Here is a 23,407-nt window from a genome sequence, read left to right on the forward strand (position 1 = left end):
CTTTTGTTTATGGCATCTATTAACATACAAAGGTGTTTATGTAACTGAGTCTGTCAATCTTGTCTTTTACAGCTCCCTTGTTCCATAACTCATTCACCTCTGAATTATAAAATGGTTAAAATATTCTCATTTATCCTGAATAATTTCATGTTTCGATTTTTTATATTCAGAATTTGAATACATCAGAATTTATATTTTTGTGTGTTGTATGCAGTAACGCTCTAATTTTTCCTCCCAAAATAGACAGGCTACTGTTCCCAAATCACTTAAAGAAAGCCACCCCTCCTATAATTATTTAAAATGACACCTTTATCATATACTAAATTGACATGTTCTAAACTGGCATTAGGAAAATCCCAATATTCGGGTCTAATCACCTTGGATACAAAATGTATTGCTCTTTAAGGATATATAAATATTAAAATATGTAAATAATATGCAAATATATAAAAGAACACAGAAGCTTAAATGCAAAAGCTTGCAAATCAAGTAGCATATAATATTTATTGCTTAATAAATCTATTACTCACAAGATGTAGCCATCTCCAGATGTGCTAATGAACATTTGTAGTGAGGCCATTTTTTAAAATAAAAACTTATTGCTAAAAGTATTTATTGGTTATAAATATCAAACAGGCTAAATGATAAATCAATTTAACTGGTTACTTCTTTCCAAAAATAAAGGCCACAACTACCTCTACCACAAAAGACAGGCTTCTGTTGGACCTAGAAGTCTTAAGGAAAGCCAAGGAAGTCTGATCCAGTTAGCTCCTCCATATCCCCCAAATGGCAGGTAAAACTTTTTACTACTCCCAGAGGCCAAGTTGCTCAGACCAAACAATCCATTCACACCAGCCCACAATATTACTTGTTGGTTATATAAGCATCTCCTACCACAGGGCTTCCCAAAGTGCTGGGATTACAGGTGTGAATTACCATGCCTGGCCCTCATTATCACATTGTTTTAATTATTATAGCTTTGAACTATCTTTCGATATCTAGAACAAATTTTTGTATTACTTTTTCCCAAAAACTTCTAGCTATTTTTCTCCACTTACTTTTGCAATGAATTTTAGAATGAGTCCGTTAAGTCTATAAAAAGTCCTGTGGACAGAGAGCATCTTAACCAGGTGATCAAAATTAAAATAACCAGTAACAGGACAAATCAATCAACATAATGTGCAATGTTATTTCAGTGGTAGTCCTGCCAAAAATACATAAGCTGAATATAATTATGAGACAACAGAGAAAAACCAAAACTAAGGGATGTTTTACAACATAACTAGTCTGCAACTGTTCAAAAATATCAATGTCAAAAAAGACAAATGCTGAGAAACTGTTCAACACTGAAAGAGGATAAAAACACATGAAAACAGAACGCAACACACAATCTCGGATTTTCTACTGCTATTAAAGAACATTATTAGCTGGGTGCAGTGGCTCACACCCAGCACTTTGGAAGGTCAAGGCAGAAAGATCGCCTGAGGTCAGGAGTTCCAGACCAGCCTGGCCAACATGGTGAAACCCCATCTCTACTAAAAATACAAAAATTAACCAGGTGTGGTGGTGGGCACCTGTGAACCCAGCTACTTGGGAGGCTGAGGCAGGTGAATCATTTGAACCCAAGAGGCAGAGGTTACAGTGAGCTGACACTGCACCATTGCACTCCACCCTGGTGATCGAACAAGACTCCGTCGCAAAACAAGCAAAACATTATTAGGATAGTGGCAAAATAATAATGGCAAAATCTGAAACAAGGTCTGTAACTTACATACTAGTATTAATTTTACCCATTATTTATGGGGTTAATAATCAGTGTTGATGCCTAATTTTGATACATGTTCTGCAGTTACTGAAGAGAATGTCTGTTTTACAGGAGCAAACACTTTAGTACTTAGACATGAAGAGATACGGCAAAATAATGAAACCCTAATTCTACCAACCCCGCCAAAAAAATTACCTGGGCATGGTGGTGTATTTCTGTAGTCCCAGCTACGTGGGTGGCTGAGGTGGGTGGGAGGATCACTTGAGTGCAGTAAGCTATGATTGCACCCCTGCACTTCAGCCTGGGTGATAGAACAAAATTTCATCTCTAAAATTTCTAATTTTTGAATTTTTTTTTTTTTAAAGAGACATCAGCTGGGCGCGGTGGCTCACATCTGTAATCCCAGCACTGCGGGAGGTCAAGGCAGGTGAATCACTTGAGGTCAGGAGCTCAAGACCAGCCTGGTCAACATGGTGAAACCCCGACCCTACTAAAAAAATACAGAGCATGGTGGCGCATAACAGCAGTCCTAGCAATTCAGGAGGTTGAGGCGGGAGAATCGCTTGAACCTGGGAGGCAGAGGTTGCGTGAGCCCAGATTGCGCCACTGCACTCCAGCCTGGGCGACAGGGTGAGACCCCGTCTCAAAAAAAAAAAAAGAGAGAGACATGTCTGCAATTTTCAAATGGTTGAAACAGAAAAATATGCATATATGTATTGTGTACAAAGTGGGGAAGGAGACAGGAGAGGGAGCAGGATAAAGCGAAAGAGAAAATAACATTTGGGGAATCTGGGTAAAAGATATAGGAGAATTTTTCTTTCTTTCTTTTTTTTTTTTTTTGAGATGGAGTCTCGCTCTGTCGCCCAGGCTGGAGTGCAGCGCCTCAATCTCAGCTCACTGCAACCTCCACCTCCAGCACTCAAGCAATCCTCCCACCACCTCAGCATTCCGAGTAGCTGGTACCACCGGCGCTCACCACCACGCCCAGCTATTATTTTGTATTTTTGGTAGAGACGGCGTTTCGCCTGGTTGCCCAGGCTGGTCTCGAGGCTGGTAACTCATGAGCCCAAATGATCCACCCATCTCAGCCTCCCAAAGTGCTGACATTACTGGCGTGACTCACCATGCCCAGACAGGATACAGGAGAATGTCTACCATTTTTGCTTTTTTTTTTAAATGGAGTTTCGCTCATTGCCCAGGCTGGAGTGCAATGGCGCCATCTCGGCTCATCGCAACCTCCGCCTCCAGGGTTCCAGCGCTTCTCCTGCCTTAGCCTCCCGATTAGCTGGGATTACAGGCATGCACCACCACGCCCGGCTAATTTTTGTATTTTTAGTAGAGACGGGGTATCACTATGTTGGTCAGGTTGGTCTCAAACTCCTGATGTTGTGATCTGCCATCCTCAGCCTCCCAAAGTGCTGGGAATCCAGGCGTGAGCATTTTTGCAATTTTTGTCAAACCGGAAGTTACGTGGAAATTAAAATGCAATTCTTAAAAAGTCCCTTGAGGATTTTATCGGAATAGCCCATTAAGGAACATAATCCCTAGCCACTTATTCTTTTTGCTTTTTTTTAATATCCATGAGTATAGCATTTTGTTTTTTTGTTTGTTGAGGCGCAGTCTCGCTCGGTCGCCTAGGCTGGTGCGCGATCTCAGCTCACTGCAACTTCCGCCCTCGGGTTCAGGCGATTCTCCCACCTGAGTGGCTGGAACTACGGGCACACGTGACCTCAACCCGCTAGTTTTTTCTTTTCTTTTCTTTTTTGAGTAGTCTTTCTTTGTCGCCCCAGATGGAGTGCAGTGGCGCGATCTAAACTCACCGCTACCTCCGCCTCCCGGTTCCAGTGATTCTACAACCTCAGCCTCCTGAGTAAGTAGAGACTATAGGCGCGGCCCACTGGGTCTGGGATTTTATCTTTTTGAGACGGGAGTCTCACTCCGTCGCCCAGGCTGGAGTACAGCGGCGCGATCTTGGCCAACCTCGGCCTCCTGGGTTTCAGCAATTCTCCTGCCTCAGCCTTCCGAGTAGCTGGGATTACAGGTGTGCGCGATGATGTTTGCCTAATTTTTGTATTTTTAATAGAGAGGGGGTTTGGGTTTCGCCATGTTGGCCAGGCTGGTCTTGAACTCCTAACCTCTCAGGTTATCCACCCACGTTGGCCTCTCAAAGAGCTGGGATTACAGGCGTAAGCTACCACACCCGGCCAATTTTTGTACTTTTCGTAGAAATGGAGTTTCACCATGTTGGCCAGGGTGGTCTTGAACTCCTGACCTCAGGCCATCCACCCACCTCGGCCTCCCAAGGTGTTCGGATTTCAGGCATGAGCCATAGCGCCTGGCTGTCCAGCTAGTTTCTGTATTTGATAAGTATAGTTTCATTTTCTTCTCTTTTCTAAATACTCTATAAATTTCCATACAATTTTAAATAGATAACCTCTTTTATCTTCTAACTGGTTGCTGTTAATATGTAGGAAGGTGATTTATTTTTGCACGTTTAAATTTTGTCCACCCAATTTTCTGAACTCTAGTGTTAGTTTATCATGTATTATCTTGAATTTTATAGGTACACAATCAGATCGTCTGTTGTTAATGCCAACTTTAACTCTTCCTTTCCAATATGTGTACCTCTTTTTCTTTTTTCTTTTCCTTGTCTTCTACTGTATTGGCTGAAAACTCCTGAACAAGGTTGAATAGTGGAAATGACAGTGGGCATCTTTATCTTGCTTTTTATTTATTTTTAATTCTTTGGCATGCACCTGCATGTCTTTTTTTTTTTTTTTTTTTTTTTTTTTACTTTCATGAGGATACTGTGATACCTCATATACAATGTTTACTACTGTTTTGTTTTTTGAGACGGAGTCCACTCTTGTTACCCAGGCGGGAGTGCAATGGGGCGATCTCGGCTCACCGCAACCCACTACTGTTTTTCTTTTTGTGTAGAGACGGGGTTTTCACGGTGTTAGCAAGTATGATCTCGATCTTCTGACGTCATGATCCGCCCACTCTGACCTCCCAAAGTGCTGGGATTACAGGCGTGAGCCACCGCACCCAGCCCTACAACTGATTTCTTTTTTTTCTGAGATGGAGTTTTGCTCTTGTTGCCCAGGCTGGAGTGCAATGGGGCGATCTCGGCTCACCACAACCTCCGCCTCCTGGGTTCAGGCAATTCTCCTGCCTCAGTCTCCTGAGTAGCCGGGATTACAGGCATGCGCCACCATGCCCAGCTAATTTTTTGTATTTTTAGTAGAGACGGGGTTTCACCATGTTGACCAGGATGGTCTCGATCTCTTGACCTCGTGATCCACCTGCCTCGGCCTCCCAAAGTGCTGGGATTACAGCTGTGAGCTACTGCGCCCGGCCCTACTGGTTTCTTATAGTATTCTGTCACAAAATAAATCTTTTATCCCTGGATGCTTAAGAATGTTTTCCCTTACCAGGAATGGATGTGGGGTACTTATCTATTTATACAATCACTGCTCACTGCAGCCTTGACCTCTCAGGCTTAAGCAATCCTCTATCTCAGTCTCCCAAGTAGCTGGGACCACAGGTGCGTACCACCACACCTGGCTAATTTAAAAAAATTTTTTTCCTCTTTTCCATCCGAGTCTGCTTGCCAGGGAAATTTTTAAATTTTTTTAAGAGACAAAGTGTTGCCTAGGCTGGTTTCCAACTCCTGGGCTCAAGAGATCCTCCTGCCTCAGCCTCCCAAAGTGCTGGGATTACAGGCATGAGCCACTGTGTGCCCAGCACAAAGTTTGTATTCAAATGTAACATACTGAAAAGCACATGTCATGTGGGCACTAGATACATTTTAACAAAACGAACACATTAAATATCAAAGTTTATTAAATGTTTTATTTAATACAGCAAAGTCACACTTTTTCTTTAAGCCTATTAAAATAGTAAACTAAATACATTCCAGAGATAAGGCCCATTTGATGATTTTATTTAGATTTGCCCCTGCAATCTTATGTTTTTTATTTACTTTATTGCTTTATTTTCCCACTTTTCTGATCTTATTGAAATAAGGTCTCTTTTCTCCCACAAAGATCTACATCTTATTACTCCTAATATTTTCTGAAAAACAAACTTTTATTTTTTTAACACTCTTCAGAATAAACCACATCTGGAAAGAAACTCGCCTGTTAATGGTGGTTGAGTGAAGATGTGAGGCAGGATCTTTGCTTTTAAAATTTAACTCCTTTTACTGTTAAATATGGTATGCATTAGAATTTACATAAATATAAATGCACAGTTTAACAAATTATTAAAAAGAGAAACCTAACTATCATCCAGCTCAAGAAACTGAATACTGCATCAAGACCTTAACAAATTACTAAAATAGGAACATATAATCATCATCCAGGTTAAGAAACAAAACAGCGCCAGCACCCAGATACTGGCAGCACTCCGCCTGCCCGTCTTGGTCACACCCTCCAGCCTTCACTTCTGGAGTATCCTACTTCCTAATTTTTAGGGCAATGATAAAATCTGTGTCTTTTTATAGCTTTATTATATCTAGGTATGCATCCCTAAACAATACTGTTTATTTTGACCTAGTTTTTTTTTTTTTTTTGTACTTTAGGTTCTGGGGTACATGTGCAGCTCATGCAGGATTGTTGCATAGGTACACACATGGCAATGTGGTTTGCTGCCTCCATCCCTGTCACCTACATCTGGCATTTCTCCCCATGTTATTCCTCCCTGACCTCCCCATGCCCCCACTGTCCTTCCCTTGGCCCTCCACCAACAGACCCCACTGTGTGCTGCTCCCCTCCCTGTGTCCATGCATTCTCATTGTTCAACACCCACCTATGACTGAGAACATGTGGTGTTTGATTTTCGGTTCTTGTGTCAGTTTGCTGAGAATGATGGTTTCCAGATTCATCCATGTCCCTACAAAGGACACGAACTCATCGTTTTTGTTTATGGCTGCTCAGTATCCCATGGTGTATATGTGCCACATTTTCCTTGTCCAGTCTATCATCGATGGGCATTTGGATTGGTTCCAAGCCTTTGCTATTGTAAACAGTGCCCCTGTGAACACACATGTGCATGTGTCTTTATAATAGAATGATTTATATTCCTTTGGGTATATACCCAGTAATGGGATTGCTGGGTCAAATGGAATTTCTCTTTCTAGGTCCTTGAGGAAACGCCACACTGTCTTCCACAATGGTTGAATTAACTTACACTCCCACTAACAGTGTAACAGTGTTCCTATTTCTCCACATCCTCTCCAGCATCTGTTGTCTCCAGACTTTTTTAATCATCACCATTCTAACTGGTGTGAGGTGGCATCTCAATGTGGTTTTGATTTGCATTTCTCTAATAATCAGTGATGATGAGCATTTTTTCCATATGTTTGTTGGCCTCATATATGTCTTCTTTTGAAAAGTGTCTGTTCATATCCTTCTCCCACTTTTGGATGAGTTTGTTTTTTTTCTTGTAAATCTGTTTTGGTTCTTTGTAGATTCTGGATATTAGCCCTTTGTCAGATGGGTAAATTGCAAAAATTTTTTCCCATTCTGTTGGTTGCTGGTTCACTCTAATGATTGTTTCTTTGGCTGTACAGAAGCTCTGGAGTTTAATTAGGTCCCATTTGTCTATTTTGGCTTTTGGTGTTTTAGTCATGTTTTAAAGCGTATTTGAATAGAATAATATAGTATGTAGCATAATATAGTATGTATTCTTCCCGGGCTCTTTTATTCGCAATTATGTTTTTGAGATTCATCCATGTTCTAGGGGAGCAGAGGTGGTCTTTTCATTTCCCTTGCCAAATACTATTTATTCGTATGACTATATACCACAATGTATCCAGTCTAAGTTGCATGAATAGGCATTTGGGGTTGTTTCAAATTTGTGGTTCTTAATGTTGCCATGAACATTTTTGCACACATTGCAAGCGCACAGGGGCTTGTATTTCTGTTGGCTATAAATCTAAACATGGTATTTCTGAATCTTAATGTAAACATTCACCTTCATTTGACAAAGCCAAAATGTTTTTCAAAATGGTTGTACCAATTTATACATCCAACAGCAGCATGTGAGAATTTGTTGCTCCACATCCTTGCCAATATTTTGTATTGCCATTGTCAGTCTTTTTAATTTGGCAATTCCTGCGAGTCTGTAAAGCTGTCTCGTCTCGTAGTTTTAATATTCATTTCTCTCATCACAATGAGGGTGAGCACCTTTTCGTGTTTATTGGCCATTTGAATGTTTCTTTTGGGAAACGTCTGCTGATACAGTTTGGATCTGTGGCCCCGCCCAAATCTAATGTTCAGTTGTCATCCCCAGTGTTGGAGATGGGGCATGGGCATGGTGGGAGGTGACTGGATCATGGCGCCGAAGTTCTCATGAATGGATTAGCACTATCTCTTCTTGGTACTGTAACGAGAATGAGTTCTCACAAGATCTGGTTGTTTAAAAAGCGCTTGGTACCTTCCCCTACCCCCTCTTGATCCAGCTCCTGCCATGTAAGACACCTGGTTCCACTTGTCTCCTGCCATGAGAAAAAGCTCTTTGGGGCCTCTCCAGAAGCAGATGCCACCATGTTTCCTATACAGCATGCAGAACCGTGAGTCAATTGAATTTCTTTATAAAGTACACAGTCTCAGGTATTTCTTTATGGCAGTGCAAGAACAGACTAATGCACCTGCTCCAGCCTCTTATATACATTCTCTCACTGAATTGTCGTTTTTGTTTTTGCGATGGAGTTTCGCTGTTGCCCAAGCTGGAGTGCAGTGGCTCGATCTTGACTTACTGGGTTCATTCTCCTGCCTCAGCCTCCCGAATAGCTGGGATTATAGGCACTCTCCTGCCTCAGCCTCCCGAATAGCTGGGATTATAGGCACTCTCCTGCCTCAGCCTCCCAAGTAGCTGGAATTACAGTTGCTTGCCACCACACCCGGCTAATAGTTTTGCATTTTTAGTAGAGATGGGGTTTCGTTATGTTGGCCAGGCTGGTCTTGATCTCCTGACCTCATGATCCACCCGCCTCAGCCTCCCAAAGTGCTGGGATTATAGACGTAAGCCACAGTGCCTGGCCTTCACCCTATGCATTTCTATATTATTTGAATTTCAATGAGGATGAAGACTTTTATGATGATCCACCTCCACTTAATGAATAGTAAATATATTTTATTTTTACTTTTTTTTTTGAGACAGTGTCTTGCTCTGTTGCCCAGGCTGGAGTGCAGTGGCATGATCCTGGCTCCCAGGTTAAAGTGATTCTCCTGCCTCAGCCTCCTCAGTAGCTGGGATTACAGGCGCCCGCCACCACACCCAACCAATTTTTTTGTATTTTTAGTAGAGATGGGATTTCATCATGTTGGCCAGGCTGGTTTTGAACTACTGACCTCAAGTGATCCGCCTGCCTCAGCCTCCCAGAGTGTTGGATTACAGGCATAAGCCGCTGAGCCTGGCCTATAATTTTCTTATCCTTCTTGGATAACGTTGAAAGATAATAAATAATAATAATATTTTCCTTGCCATGACAAGGATTATTGTCTTTCTTAAATTTTTTAGAATTAAAATGGAGGCAGGGTTTTGCCATGTTGCCCAGGCTGATCTCAAAATGGGCAACATGGCAGTTTGGACTCAAGCAATCCACCCACCTCAGCTTCCCAATGTGCTAGAATTACAGGTGTGAGCCACCATGACTGGCCACAAGGATATTGTTAAAAATATTTGTTTCCTTCCTCCAGTTTCCTTTATTGTAAGAATATAATATATAATATATATACAAAATATGTGTTAGCTTACTATGTTATCAGTAAGACTTCTGGTCAACCATAAACTATTAGTAGTCTAAAGCTATGCCCAGATTTTTTATTACATGGAGGTCAGCGTCTTTAACACCTGAATTGTTCAAGGGTCAAGTATATACATATATTCACACCTATGTGCATAATTTTACTTCTCTATATTTTAGCAATATCAACACTTACACTAGCCTTCCTGAATTTCTTGGCATACTCCACTTCTTATATTCAAATCTTCCTCTATTTTGGATTTTTCATTTTACCAGGAGTACATCTTCAAGTAATTTTATCAAAATGGGATGGCACAAACTTTCAGAGATCTTCCTCATTTTTACCCCCCACTTAAACATGATCCAGGCTGGATATAGAATTCTGTCTTGAGAATAATTTCCCCTCAGAACATTGAAGGCACTTATCTTCCAGCAAACCATACTATCTTTCATTACCTGCCCAGATAGTCCTCCAAAACTGCTCCATCTTCCTATCCTTGCTGCCTCTAGGCTTCGAGTTTAAGAAAAGAGCCCTGCTACATTCTCTGACCTCCATCGTGCAGCAGGACCATCTATTCTGGGTTGCATTTTACTCTGTGCTGGTTCCTCCATCAATGTAATTCCAATTGTTTTCTAGTACCCTAACATTTCTAAAAACTTCTGGTACCATAACAGTAACAATGATAGCTAACATTAATTCAGCATTTGCTACATGTAAAGAAACTCTCCTAAGTGCTCTGTACATATTGTCTCTCCTGATTTCACAGTAACTCCAGAAGGTAGGTCCTATTATCAACATTCTCATTTTACAGATGAGGCAGCTGAGGCCAAAAAAGAAAAAGCAACTTGCTCAAGGTCATGCAGTTGGTAAATGGCAGAGCTTGGATTCAGATCCAAGTCACCTCGTTTCAAAGTCTCCCTTTTCTGTTCTTCTTCTTCTTTTTATAATGACAATGATTTATTCTTTGTCTTATGTCTGTTTTGTCATCTCCAGTGATATCTGAGAAGCAGGGGAAGGGTATGTTAAGTCTGCCAATTTTTTTTTTTTTTTTTTGAGACGGAGTTTCACTCTTGTTTCCCAGGCTGGAGTGCAATGGTGCGATCTCGGCTCACCGCAACCTCTGCCTCCTGGGTTCAGGCAATTCTCCTGCCTCAGCCTCTTGGGTAGCTGGAATTATAGGCGTGTGCCACCATGCCCAGCTAATTTTTTGTATTTTTAGTAGAGACGGGGTTTCACCATGTTAACCAGGATGGTCTCGATCTCTTGACCTCGTGATCCACCGCACCCAGCAAGTCTGCCATTTTATAATAAAAACCAGTTTTCATTACACCATTACTGTTTTCACTACACCACAGTTCTAATTGGCAGAACTATGTTTTAGAGAGGATGCAGGATCTGGTGAAGGAATCTAGTGACCGAAAATGGGCCCTATGAAACTGTCTACAACCTGAACCAAGAGAGGTGATATAAAGAATTCCAAAATAAGAGGCCTGGAAGTGGCTATTTCAAAAGTATAGATAAGTTTAAAAATAAAACAAAAAACCTATTGAAGCATTAAACAATAGCATCTTCATGTTCTCAACAATTCATTAGTTCACTGTCACCAACACCAAAGAGAAGTTGAGAACATAATAAAATATTAGTCTCATCCTGTTTCCTGACTGGCCTTTATAATACTTTAATACATATGATATACCTGCTACATTCACTATGGGTAAGTGATATGAAAGGCATTGCCCTGCTGTCCCTGCCCTTACAGAGCTTACAGTCTAGTGGGAGGCACGGACAAGTACACAACTACAATTCAGTACAACAGTAAGTGCTATGATACAGGTAGGTACATGGAAGGTGCCATCAGAACAAAGAGGGGAGAGACCTGCCAAGGAAGTTTCCCTGGAAATAATCTTGAACTGAGTGTTAAAGGATATGCTATTATTGGCTTGGAGAGATTAAACTGAATTTATTATCCTTGGCCTAAAATCTACATCTAATTCCATTTCCACTTCCTGATATGTCAAATTAATTCTCTATTTTTTTTTTCTTATGAGACAGGGCCTCACTTTTTCACCCAGGCTGGAATGCAGTGGCATGATTATAGCTTACTGCAGCCTCAAACTCCTAGGTGCAAGTAATCTTCCTGCCTCAGCCTCCTGAGTAGCTGGGACTACAGGCATACCCCACCACACCTGGCTAATTGTACGTGTGTGTGTGTGTGTGTGTGTGTGTGTAAAGGGTTTCACTCTGCTAGGATTACAGGTATAAGCAACCATGCCCAGCCCCTACTCTCCATTCCTATTACAACTACCTCATTTCTGTCTTCATCATTTTGCACACTGATAACAGTAGTCATCTTATAATTCACCTTTAATTAAATCTCTTCACTATTGAAAAATCCAAATGTGATCCTGAGAACTCCACTTGGGCGATATCCACTTGATCTGTGCCCTCTCCAGCCTCTTTTGTCCACCCCGTTTCCCACTGTGCTGAACTTTCTCTAGATCTCTAAAAACACCATGTTCTGTTTTGCCTAAATGCCTTTACTCAAGCTGCCTAATCACCAGTTTGTGAGGATCCAACCTTCCTTTGCTGACACCTACTCAGCCTTTATCCACAACCCTTCTGATGTCATCCTCATGGCCACTCCTTGTCACCCTCCTCCAGCCAAGCTGAGTCAGGAACCTCTCCTTTGTGCTACCATAGCATGCTACTTCATCATAACACTTACCACAAAGAATTATGCTCAAATTATTCTGTGATTGTCTGTTTACCGGATTCTCTATTACTTAGATCATCAGGCTAGTACAATACAAAGGAAGCAATCAAGAAATACTGAAAGAATGAAAGAATGAAGGAACGAACAAACGAAGAGAGTTAAGCCTGTGAAAGTTGATGAGACAACCAAAGGAGATAATGGAGAAGACAGAACACTGGAGCAATACCCACCTTGAGGGGGTAGGAAGAAAGAAGCTAGAGAAGGAAACGGAATGAACAATCAAAAGAGGTAGGAAGAAAACATCTAGAACTATACAGTAAAGCAACCCAAAAAAAGAGAGAAATTTAAGAAGGGCAAGTAGTCAACAGCATCAAACACTACATAGAGGTTAAAGAAGGTGAGAACTAGTGAGAAGAAGGCCACTAGTGATCCTCATGTTGCTGATGCTGAGTTAATGCCCCCCTCAATTCCAGCACTATCAGGGGCCACCTTTCTCAACCACTGATTGAGGCTACTGAGGGCTTACAAATAACCAATGGTATAAAACTTACCTGTGCAATCTTTCTTTTTTACTATCAAAAAATTGAAAAACAGACACCATACAAAAGAAAATAAAATCCCCACCATTCAGATACAACCTGTTATGTCACTATTTCCTTTGTTTTTTATGTTTATATGTTTTATATCATTATGTTGAATTATATATCCTAAACAATTCCTTAATTAGTATACATAAAATTATTAATATAATTTAAAATGAAGCTTAATTTATGCTTTATTCAGCACAAGTTAGATTTCTCATTGGAAACTGGTAAATTAGTACTCCAATTTATAAATAGAATAAAGAAAAAATGCTATAGAATTAGACATGCCTGCTTGGCCATGTGTGTACAATGGGTTTCCTGTCATATAATACTACAATAACCTAATTTTTTTTTTTTTTTTTTTTTGAGACAAAGTTTCACTCTCTCGCTCAGGCTGGAATGCAGTGCTACAATCATGGCTTACTGCAACCTGTGCCTCCTGGGCTCAGGTGATCCTCCCACCTCAACCTCCTGAGTAGCTGGGACTATAAGTGTGCACCACCATGCCCGGCTAATTTTTGTATTTTTTGTGGAGACAGGGTTTCACTGTGTTGTCCAGGCTGGTCTTGAACTCCTGGACTCAAGCAATCTGCCCACCTTGGCCTCCTAAAGAGTGGGGATTACACGTATGAGCCACCCAGCCTGGCCTTTAGTTTTTACCAACAAAATTTACTCATGCTAAAAGGTGGTACACCATCTCAAGGATCTTATCTTGACCCATTTTACAGTTGATTTTATGCATGCTCTGCAGCTTGGCTGCCAAAAATAGGTTAGGAACTAGCTAGAGAAATATCTATAGCAGTTGCAGGAATTTTTCTTAGGTTACAAAAAAACAAACTCCAGTTAAAATTAGATATACTGGGTTGTAAATAATTTAATACAGCCTAAATTACATGAAGTACACTTGTGTGACAATTTGTTGTATCTAGAAAAATAGTGTGAACCAGAGTTTTCAACCTTCCTCTGAGATTTTCTTTTTTTCAGTATGGAGTATGTTTTAGTAGAAAAAATAAAAAGTAGAAGGAATGCAACATTTCTACAAGTAAAAAGTACTAGGTCAACGGGTATGAACATTTCTAAGGTTTTTAATACATATCACCAAACTAGTTTCAGAATAGCTATATAAAATTTACACTTTCTTCAATATATGAGGTTTATTTTCCCATACCCTTGCCAACACTGGGTATTCTTATTTTTATTTCTTTATTTTTTTCCTGAGAATATTCCAAGTAAGGTATTCTTATTTTTGGTCTTTGCTGATCTAATAGGTAAAAACACCTTATTGTTTTAATTGTGTTTATAATAATAGAAAAATAAATATTTGTTCATATTTATTGGTACTTCTTTTTAACAAATTGATAATTCTATATCTTTTACCTATTTTTCCAGTGGACATTTGTTTTTAACCTATCTTTTAATATGCGACATTTATAAGAACTCTTTATATAGTCATATTACCCCTTTGTTACAAATAACTTTTTTATCTTTTAATATGTGACATTTGACATAAAAGGTTTTTAATTTTATACCATCACATAATCTTTTATTTCTTCCTTAGAATCATATTTAGAAAATTCTTTCCCACATACATATTTTATAGATTTTCACTCAAAATTCTTTCTAATATGGCTACAGTGGAATACCATTTATATCAGCGAGATAATTTATCTCTACCATCTAATAACAAACTAAGTTACAATTACAATCCCAATAGTAGCCAATAAGAAACAGGTTTAAAATTAAGTTCTAGATTTTTCTTACTCCAATTGTTTCATTAGCTGTTTAGGTGACTTTTAAAAACCAGAGTTTTGAGTTTAGAAAATTCATTCAAAGTTCCCTTTAAATACGAAGCACAGATCTCTTGCTAGTTATCACCCACCTCTCAAAAACCTGTTAGGGATCCTTATGATGGGACAGGACTGAATGAAGCGCCTCCTAACTGGGTCCCATCGTATTTTCTTCTTACCTGTTACCACAATTATCAGCAATAAGTCAGACACATACAACACATGGCAAATAATACATAGTTACTGTAGTTATAAAGACAGAAAAACAGGAAACAAAACAATACCTGAATACAGAAAGAAAGTGATATAAAGTAGCATTTAACCCTGTTTTGGAAGTCAAAATTAAATTAATATATAAGCAGTGATGAAGGTTTTCAACTCTTACCCCCAAAAGAATACAATTTTGTGCACCGTTTTTCGGAATTCTGGTTCAATAGTATGTGCACTCAATAATCACCAATGCCATCTTGTGGCAAAAATTCACCAGGAGCTTTATGAATAGATTAGAAACGACATTTTAAAGTCAGTTAGTTTCAAAATGGAGCTCTGAAATAACTGGACATAACATAAGCTCCTGTTCTCTTCAAGGTTATAATAATTATATGGTTAAGAAGATAAAGCAATGGGCACCATTCCTTAAATATTAAATAAGCTGATTCTACTGTAATTAAATTTTAAAACGGCAACCAAATAAAACAAACATTTAATATCTTGGCACTTCCATGGAAGAAGGGAGGGAAGGAGCTCATCTGCCTTCCCAGGAAGCAAATCAGCTCCATGTTAACCCCAATTAAAATTTTTTGTCTTATAAAATAGAAGAAAAACCTAATAAATTAATAGTTAAATGGGGTAATTTAAATAACTGTTAAATGGGGTAATTTTCTCTTTTCCCAAAGTTTTGATAACTCCCAAAGATAACTCTTGACAATAAAAACAATTAACACTCGTGTAATGTTTAAGGTTTACAAACAGCTTTCACATATATTACCTCATGTAATTCTCACAACAATCCTGTATTGATTCAACAATCATTTTATTAAGCATCTGCTGTGTCTGGAGCCCTATTCTAGGACCGAGAGTTGCAAGGGTTGCAAAACAAGGACTGACTCCTGCTCTTCAGAACCCTTGGTCTCACGAGGAAGGCAGATGTGTAAACAAATAATTACATTACAGTGAAGAAACTGCTGTAACAGGAGCAATAAAAATACTTTGAAGAAAGTATCATCATCATTTTACAAATAAGCTAGGATTCAAGCTAGGCCTTCTGACTCTAAAAATTTGCCTTCTTTCCACTACACCATATTTATCCTGTCTTAAATTCCCTAGAAAAAGAACAGTTTTTGTTTTTGGCAACTGGAAATATATTCAGATGTCCATCAACAAGGTCTAGTTTGCTTGCTACAGAACATGTACATAGAGATATACAAATTCTGTATAATGAAATGACATCACCTGCACATATGCACTTAATTTTGTAGAGAATACAGACTCATGGGCAAGGGGAATAATTATTTATTCTGCAAAAGGGTTTATTTTTTAACATTCTAAGTCTTTTAAACCAGTGATTCCCAAATGTTGGTCTACAGACCACTACTAGGCTAAGGTGAAGATTCACTGATCCAACAAAAACATGATAAAAATATGGACAAGGCAATAAGTTTTTCAAAAAGCTAAAAGGTTCCATTTAAAGGCCTACCCTTTTTTCAGAGATTAGAACCTTTTTTGTTCTTAAATATTCTTTACCTTATGAAATGATGCTGCTAAGAAGTAGTTGGCTTTGTTTTTAATATTCTTTCGTGGAAAAACTGAAAATTTGCAAGTCCATATCTACTCTAAATATGCATACATAAATAAATCTAAGTGCATATAAATATATTTTAATGTACAGGTTTATGACATTCAACAGTCTAGAGAAACATTGTTTCAAATCAATACAGTATGTGTTGATGACTCCAGAGTCCAAAGCTGTAAACCACACTGTCAAAGGATACATAAGATGTGTAAGAAACCTCCCTTGCCCTTAAGAAGTTTATATTCTAATTAGGGAGACAAGACAGAGACATAAAACAATTAGCAATACAAGACAGAATATAACAAGTGATTAGCTCAAAATTTGACATTTTTATGTATCAAAAGTGTTAAAATGTACATACCCTTTGACCCAGCTATTCCACTTCTAGGAATCTATTCCTAAAGAAACAATCATAGATGCATGGAAAGATGTATGGACAAAGATATTAACTATGGTATTATTTGTAATGGTAAAAAAATTAGAAACACTTTCAATGTCCAATGATAGGGAGATGGTTAAAAGTATGCTAAATGAACATACTTAAATATGCTCATATTCAACACACCACTAAAGATATATACAAAATTATTCATTAACATGACAAAACATTCACAATATATTGCAAATGAAAAATACAATGTACAAAACAGTATTAAAGCATGATACCATTTTAGTAAAGAAAAAAGTATTTTTATGTTTTCATAAAAAATATAGGAAAGATTACATCAAATTAATGTATTTGGCTATAGTTATCTTTGGATGGTTATAAGGAATTATTATTATTTTTTTTTTTTTGAGACGGAGTTTCGCTCTTGTTACCCAGGCTGGAGTGCAATGGCGCGATCTCGGCTCACCGCAACCTCCGCCTCCTGGGTTCAGGCAATTCTCCTGCCTCAGCCTCCTGAGTAGCTGGGATTACAGGCACGCGCCACCGTGCCCAGCTAATTTTTTGTATTTTTAGTAGAGACGGGGTTTCACCATGTTGACCAGGATGGTCTCGATATCTTGACCTGGTAATCCACCCGCCTCGGCCTCCCAAAGTGCTGGGATTACAGGCTTGAGCCACCGCGCCCGGCCAGGAATTATTTTTGTTTTTTCCCTTTATGATGGTCTTTGTTTTCCAAGCTCTCTGAGTAGGCATGACTTTTAGACTGGAAGAAAAACAATACTGCATTTTTTTTTATTTTTAAAAAACTCATTACAAAAAAAAATGGAAAGAAACATACCAAAGTCTTAACACTGGTTATGACTGGGCCTGAGGTTTTATTACCCCTTTTATGTTATCCATAAATTCTATTATATATGATTTTATAAAGGAAAAATATTAAAAACTACTTTGGAGTAACACTGAGGGAATAACATTAAAAATTACCAAACCCGGACTGGTGTGGTGGCTTATGCCTGTAATCCCAGCATTCTGGGAGGCCAAGGCACGTGGATAACTTGAGGCCAGGAGTTTGAGACCAGCCTGGGCAACGTGGCAAAACTCCATCTCTACTAAAAATATACAAAAATTAGTCAGACGTGGTGGAAGGTGCCTGTAAACCCAGCAACTCAGAAGGCTGAGACAGGAAAATGCTGGAACCCAAAAGGCAGAGTTTGCAGTGAGTAGAGATAGTGCCACTGCACTCCAGCCTGGGCAACAGAGTGAAGCTCTGTCTCAAAAACAAAAACAAACAAAAATAATTAACAAACCCAAATTGTAATTAACAAAACCCCTTTTATGTTTTCTTAGAGCTTCTGTCAAACGTCTTTGTCATGTCTCTCTCTCAGCAACCAGCATAAGTCTATGCACAGACTCCTGTGGACTCTATGGAAGTTATTCAATTAAGGCAGGCACTGACTTCAGAACCCATGTTTTAATCTCTCACCCAAAGAGTAGAAAAAAGAGAAACCAGCAACATAGCAGTGTAATATCAATACAAATATACTTCTTAAAATTTTAAATAAATATATGCCTCTCCAGTTTCATATAAATATATTCCTGGTCTGAACTTTTATTTCGTTGATGTTTTAGTTTTTATATTATTCAAAGTGCCAATCTTCATAAGTGATAGCTTCAACTCTTCAAAACAAAAACATAGGCCAGGCATGGTGGCTCACACCTGTAATCACAGCACTTTTTGGAAGGCTGAGATGGGTGGATCACCTAAGGTCAGGAGTTCGAGACCAGCCTAGTCAATATGGTAAAACCCCATCTCTACTAACATACAAAAAAAAAAATTGCTGGGTATGGTGGCGGGCACCTGTAGTCCCAGCTACTCAGGAGGCTGAGGCAGGAGAACTGCCTGAGCCTCGGAGGTAGAGGTTGCAGTGAGCCGAGATAATCCACGGCACTCCAGTGTGGGCAACAGTGAGACTCCGTCTCAAAAAAAAAACAAAACACACACACACAAATCCATAATTTCTTCAATGATTTCATCAATATTTTGTTTTTTGCTAGGTTTTAAATTATTTTTCTCTTTTTTACTATGTTTACTTCACTATAAATACAACATAGTCATTGGCTAAATTAAGATGATAGGCTGAGCACACTGAGCAAGCTTACCTTCCCCTAAAATCTCCCAAATAACAGATCAGTTATTTAAAAAAAAAAAATCCCCTTTGCTGACTTTTTTGGAAAAACAAACAAACCCATAATCAAAAGAAAACAAGAAATGCCCTTAGTGGACTAATACTATGAGAAATCACTGGAAGATGAAAAGCTGATAGAAACGCCTAAAGGAAGAGACCACAGTCCTACACACCAAAAGAGGACCAGGGCAAGTGAAGGGATCAGCTTGCAGGGTAAACTAAGTCCAAGACAACAGGAAGAAGTGAAAACAGTCTGAAACACTTGCAGCCTAAGTGACTGAAGTGTAGCACAGAAGTTACATAGCAGGTGAACCCCTCCCAGACATTTACCGTTTTGAGTCAAGCATTATAGAAGAGAGGTATTTGCTCCCAGATGGGAACAGTAGCAAAAGCAACAAAGGTGTCACTTTCTAGCTAGAACAATGAATGTGGACCCTGGGATCAGAGAAGATAGAACCCTGCAGGGATATTAACACCCAGGCAGAAGAGGGGACAGTCACTGAAGAAGACTGGCAACTAGCACACTTCATCTCATTGCCACACATTCCATCCCTATCCACAATCCGTGGAGACCTGCTATGACAAACAGATGCAACACTCACCGGAAGGCTAACTAGGACTCACAGATAAAGATGAACGTGCATGAAACTAAAACCCAAGCATGAAGAAGTATTATAGAAAAGTATATTAAAAAGTTAAGACAAAAGAGAATCGAACAATACTAAAATTTCAACTATCTTTTTGTTTGTTTTGCCAAAATGAACAAGCTAATCCAATACTTCAGATGGAAAAAAGCAAGAAACCCAGAATACCAAAACAATCTTGAAAAAGAACTGAAAGTTAGAGGACTCACGCTTCCTAATTCCAAAACTTTCTGCAAAGATATAGTATTCAAAAACTGTGGTACTGCCACATGGATGGACACACAGATTAAATGAATGGAATTGAGAGTCCAAAAGTAAATCCTAACATCCACAGTCAATTGATTTTTTGACAAGGGTGACAAGACTATTCAGTGGGGAATAAACAGTCTTTTCAACAAATCGTCCTGGGACACTGGGATATACTTTTACATGTAGAAATCTATACCTACTCCAACTCTTGCTCAAGAAGTAGAGTGAAATAAAGAAAATTTTTTGAAAGATATTTATTAATTTATTTATTTTGAGATGGAGTCTCGCCCATCACTACACCTGGCTAATTTTTTGTATCTTTAGTAGAGATGGGTTTTCACCATGTTGGCCAGGCTGGTCTCAAACTCCTGACCTCGTGATCCACCTGCCTCGGCCTCCCAAAATGCTAGGATTACAGATGTGAGCCACTGTGTCTGGCCCAATAAAGACATTTTTTTTATATGCAAGGACCCAAAAAGTTTATTTCCTTCAGAATTCTGATGAAAGAATTACTCAAAGACATGTATCTGGATTTTCTTTAAAAAGTTAATGCAAGAAAAACAAAAAAAAAAAGAAAAACAAAGTTAATGCAAGAATAACAAGGCACAAGAAAAGAGTGAGCAGAGAAACCAGTAAAACCTTTAAGTCTAAATATGCACTGATTGGGGAAAAAAACGTTACTAATATTCTAAACTATAATCTCAGATGCTATCAACAGGAATATTAATAAGGGTAGAAAGGGAGGTTGAGAGAAAAAAACGAGAAGCACATTAAAGTATCTGTCTTATTCAGATGAAGGATACGAAAAATGACTAACATGGATACTGATAGAAACATATAAATGAAGTATTACGTAAAAGATCTAAGAAAACCAGATGGCTTCACTAGTGAATTCCTCCAAATATTTAAGGACCAATTGCCAAGTCAAATTGATAAAAGTAACCAAAGGTCTCATTCTAGGGAACCTGAAGACACATCTAAGAAGTCAGTTCTGATTTCCTTAAAATAAGAAAGACTAGTTAACTGTAGTTGCCAAAGTGTTTTATCAAATCTGATCATGTTGGTAAGGATGCAGAGGAACTGGATGAGTTATACTTTGCTTGTAGGAATGTAAAATAATACACACATACTCTGAGAGACAGTATGGTAGTTTCCTACAAAACTAAACATATGCTTACCATACAACTCAACAATTACATTCTTGGGCATTTATCCCAGAGAAATGAAAACTTATGTCCACACAAAGACCTGTACACAAACGTTCATAACACCTTTATTCACAATAGCCAAAACATGGAACCAATCTCAACATCCTTCAGTGAATGAATGGTTAAGCAAATGTGGTACAACCATGAACCATTGATTCATCCAACCAACAGAAAAAAAAGTGTCAAAAGGTTACATACTATATGATTTTACTCATATAACATTGTTGAAGTGACAAAATTTTAGAGAACAGATTAGTTGTCACCAGGGGTTTGCCAGGGAAGGTGGGTGTGGCTGTATCAGGGTACCACCAGAGATCCTTGTGATGAAATTGCTCTGTATCTTGACTGTGGTAGTCACATGAATCTTAATATATAATAAAACTATACAGAATATGATACACACACAGAGACACACACATACACGAGTACATGTAAAACTGATGAAATCTGAGTAAGGGCACTGGATTGTATCAATGTCAATTTCTTAGTTGTGTTACTGTACAATATTAACAGGATGTTATCATTCCAAGAAATTGCCTGGGGAAGGGTATATAAATCTCTCAATATTATTTCTTTCCTTTTTTTTAATTTTAATTTTTTGAGATAGGATCTTGCTCTGTCACCCAGTCTGGAGTACAGTGGCATGATCTCAGATCACTGCAACCTCCACCTCCTGGGCTCAAGTTATCCTCCCACCTCAGCCTCCCAAGTAGCTGGGATTACAGGTGTGTGCCACCATGCCTGGCTAATTTTTGTATTTTTTGTAGAGATGGCATTGTCTCACCAAGTCAGGCTGGTCTCAAACTCCTGAGCTCAAATGATCCACCTGCCTCAGTCTTCCGAGTACTGGGATCACATGCGTGAGCCACCACACCCAGCCAATATTATTTCTTAACACTACACGTCTCAAAGTAAAAGGTATAAAACTTAAATAAAAACCAAAATGAAGAAAAAACATAATATGGAACAGATTACATTCAAAAATCATATATCTAAACAATTATGAATATTTGACAATTCGAACTACTGAATCAGAGAAAATGATCCAAGAATTCTGGCTTAGGTGGCTACAACATGTGCTATGGTCCTACTGCTATATGTAATTCAGGATCTAGACAGATTTCAAAAGAGAAGCAAATTAATACTGCATCTGGAATCACCGCACGGCTGTACAGACTGCTTACTGCACAAGAGCTCCAGGCAAAGTGCTAAAGTGGAGGCTAAATTCAGCCTTCACTCTGTTCCCCAATATACCCATGGGATATGTCTACCTGGAAGAGGAATCCTTTCAAAATTTCACAGTGGCACACTTTGAGATAACAGTGATCTACTTGTTAAGTAAATGACTTACTTTTAAATTTAGGATAATCAACATTTATTATCTACTCCATGCCAAGCACCTTTATATACTGAGTATCTACTCTATGCTTACCCATTATAAATACTCTTTTTTGGAGGGGAGCAGGGGAAGTAGTCACAGGGTCTAGCTATGTTGCCCAAGGTGGTCTTGAACTCCTGGACTCAAGCATTCCACCTGCATCTGTCTCCCACGAGGAAGACAACAGGCATGCGCCATCACACCCGGCTAATTTTTGTTTATTTTGTAGATATGGGGCTGGGGTTTCATCATGTTACCCAGGCTAGTCTCAAACTCCTGGGATTACAGACATGAGCCACCATGCCCAGCAATCTTCTTCAGTTTCAACATTTTATGATTCTAAGAAGTTTCAGACAAGGAGAAAATATGAAAAAGATAAAAGTTCATTTTAAAATAGTTTTTTTTACTGTTCATGGCTTTCTTTTCTGTGTAAGATTTACCAAAAATCCTGCCTGTATTTGTACTTTACATGTACCTGTATGAACGTGCCTATCTTGAAATATTAACTATCACCAGAGAATGTTTTTCTTAATTGAGTATCACCTCCTTCCTTTTTATCTCCAGCAAAACTTCACTTAGAAAAATAGACTGAGGCCAGGCATAGTGGCTCAGGCCTGTAATCCCAACATTTGGGGAGACCGGGCAGGCCGATCACTTGAGGTCAGGAGTCAAGGCCAACCTGGCCAACATGGTGAAACCTCGTTTCTTCTAAAAGAGCTGAGCGTGGCAGTGGGCGCCTGTAATCCTAGCTACTCGGGAGGCTGAGGCAGGAGAGTCACTTGAACCTGGGAGGCGGAGGTTGCAGGGAGCCGAGATTGTGCCACTGCACTCCAGTGTGGGTCACAGAGTGCCACTCTGTCTCAAAAAAAAAAAAAAAAGAAAGAAAAACAACCAAATTAGAGAAGTAACCAATTTTGAAAGTGAAGACATGGCCAGGACTGGTGACTTCTGGCCTGTTA

At 39.0% G+C, this 23,407-nt stretch overlaps 1 protein-coding gene and 1 long non-coding RNA gene across 6 annotated transcripts in view; one reads left to right on the forward strand and one right to left on the reverse strand.

Annotated features, from left to right (window-relative positions):
- KLHDC10 (kelch domain containing 10) overlaps nucleotides 1-23,407 on the reverse strand; it is a 63,787-nt gene that overhangs the window by 21,386 nt on the left and 18,994 nt on the right. For 2 of the 5 annotated variants that reach the window (XM_009003096.5, XM_002752010.7), the window contains exon 2: nucleotides 14,696-14,782. The exons of 2 other annotated variants lie outside the window; for them this stretch is intronic. In XM_009003096.5, coding sequence (XP_009001344.1) covers nucleotides 14,696-14,782 — 87 coding nt within the window. Of the gene's footprint in view, nucleotides 1-1,960; nucleotides 2,067-2,888; nucleotides 3,181-14,695; nucleotides 14,783-23,407 lie in introns of those variants that run through there. One more of the 5 variants, XM_054237704.2, reaches the window with a different exon arrangement.
- LOC128928464 (uncharacterized) lies at nucleotides 3,535-12,922 on the forward strand. The gene is made up of 3 exons (XR_008473483.2): nucleotides 3,535-3,635; nucleotides 8,232-8,342; nucleotides 12,307-12,922. It is a non-coding gene; the product is annotated as an uncharacterized LOC128928464 (long non-coding RNA).

Source organism: Callithrix jacchus, chromosome 11 (assembly GCF_049354715.1).
Source record: "Callithrix jacchus isolate 240 chromosome 11, calJac240_pri, whole genome shotgun sequence".
NCBI classification, from domain to species: domain Eukaryota; kingdom Metazoa; phylum Chordata; class Mammalia; order Primates; family Cebidae; genus Callithrix; species Callithrix jacchus.